The 11259-nt window shown below is 36.1% G+C and overlaps 1 protein-coding gene across 1 annotated transcript; it reads left to right on the forward strand.

The window, feature by feature from the left end:
* Positions 1-249: 249 nt before the first annotated feature.
* On the forward strand, positions 250-2185 carry LOC112525141 (probable (S)-N-methylcoclaurine 3'-hydroxylase isozyme 2). The gene is made up of 2 exons (XM_025135112.1): positions 250-1167; positions 1403-2185. Exons 1-2 carry the CDS (start codon positions 274-276, stop codon positions 2024-2026), a joined length of 1518 nt encoding a protein of 505 aa, XP_024990880.1. The 5' UTR covers positions 250-273; the 3' UTR covers positions 2027-2185.
* Positions 2186-11259: the final 9074 nt, after the last annotated feature.

Consider the following 11259-nt stretch of genomic DNA (forward strand, 5'->3'; position numbering starts at 1 on the left):
TTTAAATTAAATTATGATGGTATACATGAGATTTTATAAATTAAAAACTTGTTAAAGATTGCGTGTATAATCCCAATGTATAGTTGAGATATGGAATTTGATCTGACAATAATTGGATAACAAGTGGTGTATAATGGGGCACGCCTAAGTCTACCATTTTAAATTCGTCATTGTACAGGTGTTTGTGTGTGTGTATATATGTATATATATGCCCTTTCTGTGAAGAAAAATTAACAGAAAACAAACAAATCATACCTTTATAGATTAAGATCGATGGATCTCATAGCTTTTCTAAAAGAAAACGATATGCTGCTATTCTTTCTTTTCACGTCCTTCTTCGCCCTTTTATTCATCAAACTTACATTTTCCAAGACCATAAAAAACCTCCCACCAAGTCCACCAACGTTGCCGATCATCGGAAACCTGCATCAGATCGGAGATAAACCTCACATCTCCATTACCAACTTCGCCAAAGAGTATGGCCCTCTCATGTCTCTCCGCCTTGGAAGCCAACTTCTTGTGGTTGCCTCTTCTCCGGAGACCGCCATGGAAATTCTCAAATTCCAAGATCGCTCCTTTTCTTCTCGTTTCGTGCCCAGTACATTCCGACAAAGTTCGATACTACCCTACTCCCTCATTTGGTCCGACTGCGACCAAACTTGGAGAACGTTACGAACAGTTTGTCGTACTGAATTGTTCTCACCTAAAGCCATGGAGACCCACTCTAGGGTTCGAGAGGAGAAGATAAGTGACATGTTGGAGTTCTTGCGTAATAAGCAAGGAGAAGTGGTTGACATCGGGGAACTCGTTTTCACGACTTTGTTTAACACTTTGAGTTGCATAATATTTGGCCAAGATTTCATTGATTTGAAAGATGAACATGAGACTCATGGTGGGCTGAAAGATTCACTTGAAAATATTCTGGAATATGGAGGTAAACCTGATTTCGGTGATTTCTTTCCTATGTTTCAAAGATTGGATCTTCAAGGAATAAAGAAGGGAGGCCTCAAACAAATCAAGATCGTGTTTAGTTTTTGGGAACATATGATAAAGGAACGACGATCCCAAATCGGATCGTCGGCATGGTCATCGGATCAGGCAAATACTTTACTGGATCGATTGATTGAACAAGGGTTTTCAGACGTCCAAATCAATCAGCTTGCTACTGTAAGAACTTATTTGCACTACTCATGAACAAATATATTATTTATTTTATTTTATCTTTGAGGTGTTCGGAAATGGTCGAAGTAATTGAAGATTACGATAACTATAGCTATTGGTAAATTTACCAAAGACGAAATCTTTTTGATATTATTTGGATGATCATAATATTTAATCTCCAATTTCCTAATCTTTTATTGTAATTATTGTGTTTCTAAACCAACTTGTTTTATACTTTCAGGAATTATACGTAGCTGGTACCGATACTACGACCTCAACGGTGGGATGGGCTATAGCCGAGCTACTAAAACACAAAGAAGCCTTGTCTAAGGTAGAAAGCGAAGTCATGAAGAAAGAAATGAATTTTGACAAAATCACTGAATCTCAACTAAGTGAATTACCTTATCTACACGCTTGTATCAAGGAAACCCTAAGAATACATCCAACCGGGCCTTTCCTACTTCCTCACCGGGCTCAAGAAACATGTGAAGTTATGGGTTACACTGTTCCAAAGGATGCGCAAGTATTTGTCAACATTTGGGCAATAAGTCGAGATCCTAAAATATGGGATGACCCTCTATCATTCAAACCTGAAAGATTCCTTGGCTCGAAGGTAGATTTTAGAGGTCAAAACTTTGAGTTCACACCATTCGGTGCAGGGAGAAGAATGTGTCCCGGTTTGCCCTTAGGTGTCAAGAGCGTTGAACTTATATTAGCTTCGTTAATTCGTGGGTTTGATTGGGTCCTTCCAAATGGTGACGATCCTTCACAGCTTGACATGAATGACAAATTTGGTGTGACTTTGCAGAAGGAAAAGCCTATGAAAATCATCTTCAAACCCAAACAACAATCTTTGGTAGCATAATTCATATATGATTAATTTCCTCTTTTGCAGGGCTTTCTTGTATGTAAGTTCGTGGTGCATTATGCATTTCATGTGTGCATGAACATTGTTATCATCGTCTTTGTTAGTCAATAGCATTATGTGTGTTTTAGGCAAAATAAATAAAAAATAGTTTTATCTGTACTTGAAATTAAAGATGGTATGTATAGAATTTAGTGTTTTAACTATGTTTATTCCAATGACAGAACCAATATTTATATATCGGAGGTGTACAACAAAGCTATCTAAATAAGGAAAAAATCAGCATATAAAAGGGAACAAATAATATAAAAGAGGGAGCAAATAATTGATTAAGAGGTGATTGAACGGTTTCCTTTACTCTCCCTCAAGTTGGAGCATGTAGATCCCGAATGCCCAACTTGTCAAGTAAACTTCGAAGTTGTTGTGTTCCCAATGCTTTAGTGAAGATGTCTGCGACTTGTAGCTTTGTATCAACGTATAGGGGCTGTATTTCTTTAGACTCAACTCGTTCACGGACAAAGAAACAATCCATTTCAACATGTTTGGTTCGCTCGTGGAAGACGGGATTGTTGGCGATGTGTCTGGCTACTTGATTGTCACAAAAGAGGGGTGTTGGTTCATTTTGATCTACCTGTAGTGTCTTTAGCAGCCAACGTACCCACAAGATTTCGCTAACCGTAGTTGCCATCGCTCGATATTCTGCTTCAGCTGAAGAACGCGATACAACTGTTTGTTTCTTCGTCTTCCAAGAAATTGGTGCCCCTCCCAGTAGGAGCAAATATCCGGTTCATGACCGTCTAGTGTAGGCACAACCAAGTTAGTCTGCATCGCAATAGCCAACTAAATTCAGCCCCCCTTCTTTTGGTATGAGGATGCCTTGGCCTGGAGATGCCTTGAGGTAACGGAGGACCCTTACGGAAGCTTCCATGTGTCGTTGTCGGGGATCTGAAACGAATTGGCTAAGCATGTTGATAGCATAGGCTATATCCAGTCTAGTGGCTTGGAGGTACAACAACCTTCCTATCAAACGTCGATACTATCCTTCTTCAATTCATGGGCTATCATCGCATTGGTCCAATTTTAAATTTTGTTCCATCGGAAAGGAACTTGGTCTGCACCCTTGGAACCCGTTGTCTTCTAGTATGTCCAGGGTGTACTTTCTTTGACTTAGAACAAGGCCATCAGAGGTTCGAGCCCTTCGATACCTAGAAAATACTTCAACGGTCCTAAGTCTTTGATGCTGAACTGTTCATTGAGGTACTTCTTGGTCTCATTTATTTTCTGCATGTTATTTCCCACAATGATGACATCGTCCACGTAAATGAGAGCTGCAATAAAGGATGCCCCTTTCCTGTATATGAATAACGAAGTATCAGAATGAGTTTGTTGAAAGTCGAGGCTCGTTAAGGCCACGGTAAATTTCTGGTACCAGTTCCGTGATGCTTGACGAAGCCCGTAAAGAGACTTTCTTAACCGGCATACTAGTGTCTCTCTTTTACTTGCAAAGCCTTCTAGAATCTTCATGTAGACCTCTTCATCAAGATCTTCGTGTAGGAAAGCGTTATTAACGTTGAGTTCATGCATTACCCAATCCTTTTTAGTTGTTATGGTAAGTAAGCTTCGTATCGTGACAAGCTTGGCCACCGGAGCAAACGTGTCATGGAAATCTATATCCTCCACCTGTATGAACCCTTTCGCCACTAGCCGCGCCTTATATCTTTCAATGTCGCCATTGGGTTTATATTTAATTTTATACACCCATTTGGAATCAATGGCTCGTTTTCCTTCTGGAAGGTTCTCTAGCGTCCATGTCCCATTCTCCTCCAGTGCCTTTATTTCTTTTTGCATTGCTTGGACCCATTTGACATATTTTATAGCCTGTTTGAAAATCTTTGGCTCATCATTGGAACTAATGGCCGACATAAAAGATTTGTGTTCATCAGTGAATTTATCATAGGAAATATAATTAGCAAGCGGATATACCGTGGAGGACTCTTGACTGCTTGGGGTTTGTGCATGGTCTATCGAAGGTGGCAATTTTACAACGAAATCTTGAAGTCGTTTTGGTTGTGATCTACTTCTTCTTTCTCTGTGTATAGTCTGATTATTGTTGGCACATTCTTCCAGTGGTATGTGACTCAACCTGACTTCAACCGAGGCATCCGTCCCTTCATTGCTCGCGTTCAGATTTGGTTTCGTTTCTTCACTTTTTGCTTCATTTTCCATAGTTTCGACATTTTCTTGTTGGTCAAAACTCGCCTCAACATTTTCTTCTCTGTCCAAATTTCTTGAGGACACGTCATCAAAGAAGTAGTGCAATTCGTCTTCACGACTTTGAGGCCAAGTTTTGACTGAAGCAAAAGGAAATGTGTGCTCTACAAACTTCACGTCTCTTGATATTATCATCTTGTTGCTGTCAATATCATAAATTCGATACCCCTTCTTCCCTTGCGGATAGCCAACAAATATGCCCGGTCTCCCCCTTACCTCAAACTTGTCCCCCTTTGTTTCAGTGTTTCTAGCATATACCAAACATCCAAAGACCTTCATGTGCTCGTATTCAGGTCTCTGTTTGAACAATATCTCAAAAGGAATTTTGAAACTGATGACTTTTGCGGGAAGTCGGTTTATAAAGTACGTGGCTGTCAAGACACATTCTCCCCAAAATTTTATTGGCAATTTGTCTTCAAACCTCAAGGCTCTAGCCACCTCAAGTAGGTGTCGATGCTTTCTTTCAACCACGACGTTTTGTTGTGGCGTGTGTAGGCAAGAAGTTTCTCGAATGATCCCTTCGCGGGCATAAAAATCAGCCATGGATCCGGAAGTGAATTCACCTCCGTTATCACTTCTTATTCTCTTGACATTCTTCCCAAATTGATTTTTGACCATGTTGCAGAATCCAATTAAATTGTTGCTTGCTTCATACTTATGTTTTAGAAGAAATAGCCACACGGCTCTACTGAAGTCATCTACAATTGTCAAGAAATAACGTGCCCCCGTGAGGGACGAAGTACGATAACTTCCCCATATATCACAATGTAGTAACTCAAAGCAATCAATAGTTTTAATAAAACTTTTGGGAAAAGATAATCGCGTATGTTTAGTCTTTACACAGGAATCACAAAAATTGTCTTTCAACTTATGAACAAAATCTCCTAAGAACTTAACTTGACGTAACTTAGACTCGGAAGCATGCCCCAACCTCTTGTGCCATGTTGTAACATCTGGTGCTGCCAACATTGCCTTTCTGTTGCTTGCCACTGAGTCCATTCGATAGAGACCATTTCTGCACTTACCCACGCCAATCAAGTCCCTCCTGCGTACGTCCTGTGCAACACAAAAGTCAGGAAAGAAAATTACGGCACAGTTGAGTTCATTGGTAAGACGACTAACTGAAAGAAGATTGCATTTAGATCTTGGAATATACAACACATTTCCAAGCTTAATCCCATTTGGTAAATCACAACTCCCTCTTCCCTTTACGAGAATGAATTCTCCATTTGGTATGATAACGGGTGCCTCATGACTACAATCCACCCTGTTGTTCAATAGATTGTTGTCACAAGTTATGTGTTCCGTAGCTCTAGTATCGATGATCAAAGGTTTATTTTTATCTTTTCTTACCAGTCATGTTGGCGTTCGTTTCTACTTCATCTTTCATTCTAATCCTAGAGAAGTGTTTGAGCAGCCTCTGATACTGCTTGCTTGTTAAACCGGGCACAGAACTTTGCTCTGTTTCAACCCAGGCAGCTTTGTGTTGCCCTTTTTCTTTCTTTCCTTTGTCGGGCCACCATTTGGGGTAACGAATTCTTTTAAAGCACCCTTCTTTGTTGTGCCCGTTTATCCCATAGTGACTACACTGTTCATGTTCTTCTTTGTTGTTGCGTTTCACGTCCTTCACGCTACCTTTGCTGTGTTGCACGATCGGTTCACTCGGCCCCTCACGCTGGTTTTGTGTGTAGCTTTGGAAGGCAGCAGCTTCGTTTATTGTTCTTCTAGCAGTGGATATTGACCTTTGTTGCTCATCTTCCGCAACGATGTGATATGTTGTCCCCAATGAGGGTGTGGGTTTCAATGCTAGGATCTGTGTTATGATGATAGAGAAGGCACCATCAAGTCCCATTAGAAACTCATAAAGCCGTTCCTTCTCTCTTGCTTCGTTTAGCCTTTTTCCTAGGTCACATGTGCACTTTCCACACGAGCAGCGGGGCATTGGTGACACTGAGTGAATCTCGTCCCACAATCCTCGTAATTTTGTGTAGTAGGCTGAGACGGAAGTTCCATCCTGTTGCGTTGTGGTGAGGGACTGCTTCAGTTCATATGCACGTGGTGCGCTTTCCTTCCCAAATCTCTCTTCGAGGTCGGCCCATATTTCTGCAGCCGTGTTGGCGTATTTCACGCTAGATCTGATATCTTTTTCCATAGCCGTCGTGAGCCATCCCTTTATCATGGCGTCAAAAAGCATCCATGGCATGTATTCTATAAAATCCTCCTTCGGCTTTGTGATTGTTCCAACAACGAAGCCAATCTTGTTCTTTGCGAACAAGAAATTCATCATCTCCTGAGCCCAATCACCATAGTTGATGTCCGTAAGAACGTCATTCACCTGCATTTGTCTTGGATAATCGGACGGATGCAGGTAGTACGATGAGTTGAATTCAAAGTGTGTGGCATCATCTTTGGAGACTAGTTTGTCCCCCATGTCGCCGCCGTTTTCTTCTTTGCAGGTCTAGTTGACCCGCTCTGATACCATATATAATTTAGTGTTTTAACCATGTTTATTCCAATTACAGAACCGATATTTATATATCGGAGGTGTACAACAAAGCTACTTAAATAAGGAAAAGATCAACATATAAAAGGGAACAAATAATATAAAAGAGGAAACAAATAATTGATGTGACTCAAGTCTCAACAAAACTATTTAAATTACTTATATACGGTGGAGGTTTAAACGAGAACGTACATCCATAATTTACAAAAACACGAGAATAACTTTCAATAGTAAGATCAGATACTCGAACAGGTGTGATCACAAAAGTTGGAGCCAAACAAAATAAAAAACGAACACTTTGTTCTCTTTAACTTCATATCCTTATTTGCATTCTCGTAAATTATGGCGTACATTCTTGTTTAAACACACCCTACTATTAAAAATATCTGTTTGGAATACTTTAAAATGTTGTGAGCAAATATGAGTTCAACACACATGCCAACGACATTCTCATCCATTCCTCCAAAGCTATTAAAAGAAGTAAATCCCATAAGTGTTTCCAGCATCAAATCCAAATCATGATCGAATGAGGAATGTATTATATAGCTGCATAACATAAGATTTGTATGAAACTATAAACTAATGACCTTCTGATATGAACAATGCACACAAATGATGATGCCTATATACCTTTAGGTAATCCGAGAAAATGTGTTGGAAAGCCATTCATTGTACTTATCCGTTTGAATTATAAACGAGCTCGAACAAGGTAAACCTCCACCATATACCTATGTATTCACTACAACAAAATCGGGTTTTTATGATATTCCCAATTTCTAAGTGTCTTAATAGACCTCTTTATAAGACTTAGTTTATAGAATCAAAAAAATAAAGCGTTCTATCTAAAGACGTTGTAATAAGTTTATATGACATTTTTTTGACATCGTAATAAGTTTTTTAGAACACTTTTAATAGAAAGCGTCTCATTAGCAACTTTATAGGACACTATTTGAAAAACTGTCATATAAAAACAAATGTCCTATAAAAAATTGAGTTTATATGACACTTTCTCAAAAGTGTCCTATAAAGTTGCTAATACGACACTTTGTATTAGAAATGTTCTGAAAAACATGTTAAAACGCCCAAAAGTGTCATATAAACTTATTACAACACCTTTAGATATGACACTTTATATTTTGGTCATATAAATTAAGTCTTATAAAGCGGCCTATTGGGACACTTAGATATTGGAGGTGTCCAATAAACCCAATTTTGTTGCAGTGATTTGAGCAAGTCAAATAGACATAATGAGAAATGTATGCTATTTATCGAGACATTGGGTATGTAGGGAAACCATCAAGGTGACTGAAACTTTACTAAATGTCTATAAACCAATATTATTTCATTCACATTATATTAGCATGTAGAATTAGATTTGATTTTCTGCCTAAACGTTTCAAGAGATCTTTACAAGCCCAAAACATTGGTAAAGAATATTAAAGGATTGTTAGTTTGTAGCTTAATAGGTTGTATAAGTCTTATAGCTTATTTTAAATTCAGTTTTTTTAATACACTTTAAAAATTTCTTTCAAAACGAAAAAAATAGAAGTCAAGCTTTATTTAAGATATATTTAACTTTAACGAGTTTTTTCATATTCAAGAAATTAACGTTAATTTTATAAAACTTTAACGAACTTTTAGACATACTATGAAATAAATTTGAATCGGAAAACATAATTTTTAATATAGAAATTAACTTAATTATAATAAAAACGATAAAATATCAAGATCCACAATTCCAAATCTCAATTCTTTTTGTCACGTTTTTTCTTAAAAAGATTGCAATAATTGTTGTCCGACCCTAACCGAAATAATTATATGTCACATCTTACCTTTTTCTTTGTCCTTTACTTCATTTCTCAGTTGGATCAATGATATCTTATATACATAATACATAATATATATATATATATATATATATATATATACTTAGAAGGTTAATTGTGCGTAATGCAGGAAGATAAATCTTTATTTTAATGTTTAGTTTTTATTTTTTTGTCTCTATCGATATAATACGATTTTATGTGATTTTAAGAAATCGATAATATTTTTATTTTTTAATAAAATATAAATTTGAAGATAGTATAAAAATTTTAAAAAAAATAAATCGATATTAGTATCAAATTAACTATTTAGTTGTTCTCATTTTTTTGGTGTAACTTCTTTAATTCAAAATTTTATTATAATTTAATTTAGATTTAATAACAAAGTAATTTATTTTTGGTTAACAATATAATTTTTTATAAATATAATAATTAAACATTTTGTTAGAATTTAATAATTATCTTAATTATATTTTAGATTTTTTATATTTAAAATGGATGTTTATTCTATATTTGATTATGTTTATCTGTAGTTAATTATAATAATTTAAAAATAAAGCTTTAATAAGTTGTACTTACGCAAAATTACTTGTAATCTTGAATTTTAAGTAATATTCATCAATAAACAATATTTCATGCATAAAAAATGATTTTAAGAGTTTTTGTTAAATGCTTTATAATATAGTATAGATAGAATAAATTACATGTAATTTTATATTAATGGTCAATCCAAGGTGTATAGGCGACGTGGTTCACGACCTCTGATCACGATTAAAGTTGCGTGATCCCATTTGCTTTTACACGTGATTTTAGTGTAAAATCACATGTGATTTAAATGTTTTCTTATTCTTTTATTTGGTTATTGTTCTCGTATGAACTATCTCTCTCTCACTCTGTCTCTATATATAAATAAACACATTTTATCGCATCCAACTCAGAATGACTTAGTGGTGAAAGAAGGTGAGGAGAAGTACTCCATTGACATGAAGGTTGTCTCTAGACTTAAAGACAAGAAAGGAAAAAAGGTCGGATTTATTGACTTGATGGCCATGGTCCAAGATTTGCTGACTCAAAACAATAATCTCATGGACAACTTGTTGATGCAAAAGAATGAGGTATATGACAAGATTGACTCCCTCAAGACATATTTGGCCAAACAACTCAAAGTGGGTTAAAAGAAAGTAAGAGGTGATCTGAGGTAGATCAAGGAGAAGCTGGAAGTAGAGGTCAACATGAAGGTCAAAAGTTTGGGAAAAAAGCTAAAAAAGTTGAAGACAAAAAATAAGAGGCTGTTTGAGGAAAATTTGAAGTTGAAGGAGAATAGAAGAGAGATGTTGTAGCATTAGGCACCACATCAGCAGCACAGGCTATGCAGCCTACTTCTTTGGAGTAGGAAAAGTTTAAATATTTTTTCTTTAGTCTTCATATTTTTATTCTTAAGTCTAAGATAGCTTTATATTTTTTAGATTTATTCTTTTTATAAGATTGCATGTTCAATGATTGTTGCCTTTGATTTTATAGCCCAAATAATTCTAACGTTTTGGCTATTCACTTAGTAATCATGTTCTTGCTAGAACTAGAAACAATCTTTTTGGGAAAAAAAACTTGACTCACACACTACACACATGAGGGGAATGATATAGGTCTTTCTTCTTGTCTCACATATAGCCACAAACCCCATATAGCTAATGAGGATATGTCAAAATCCAAGTTTGGAGGAGGGCTATCCACTAAGGCCAAAACATCAAAGCAAAAGAGCAAAGCTTTAAAAAGATGCCTTATTGGGATATGGTTAAAAGCACTAAAAATGTCTTATAGAGGCAAAATGCATACTTAAAAAAGAGAGCATAAAGTGCCAAAATTTGATAAAATTCAATGTTAAAATATATGAGGGAAAAAAGCTCTAAGTGAGAAAAGAAAAGGCCAAATAGAGTAACCCTATAAAGCCCTATTGATCCTAAATGAAATGTGCGTTGAGTTTAACAAAGAAAATATTGGTGCTAGCATATGGTTCATACATGTAATTAGGCAATGAATGATTCACTAACAATTTATGAAAGGCTATGAAGTTCATGTTGGTATGCTTTGCAATATGTGTGTACTTAATGCCATAATCTTGTATAATTTTTCCAAATCGAGTCATTTTCTTTTTTTCTTTTAGTTGCTTGGGGACAAGCAACACTTTAAGTTTGGGAGTGCAATATGCATTGATATTTAAGGCATAAAGCACTTATTTCCTTACTTTTAGGTAGTTTATTTTCTTTTATCCTAACTTGGAGTCTCTTTTGTTATATTATTTTCTATTTGTTTATCCATGAAATTAAATTAAGTGATTTACTTGTCTTTACAATATTAGGATGGTTAATTCTTTGCATGTATGCCTATGTTTCTGTGATGCAACATTTATTCAGCATTGGTCTTTGTGGTGCGACTCTTTGGCAAGCTTTCTGGATTCAACTGATGTGCATGGATAAGAAAAAAAAATTGGATGACTCTTGGGCAAAGACTGATGATTTACAATGATTATAGAGAAAAGTACTTAATGTACTTGTTATGATTGTTTCTTTTGTACTTTTGTAATTTTTTTGTCTATTTTATGGGAACCTTATCTTTTCTTAACTTTTGTCTTTTCTTCC

This window comes from Cynara cardunculus, assembly GCF_001531365.2.
Source record: "Cynara cardunculus var. scolymus isolate 2C chromosome LG 13, CcrdV1, whole genome shotgun sequence".
Lineage (NCBI taxonomy): Eukaryota > Viridiplantae > Streptophyta > Magnoliopsida > Asterales > Asteraceae > Cynara > Cynara cardunculus.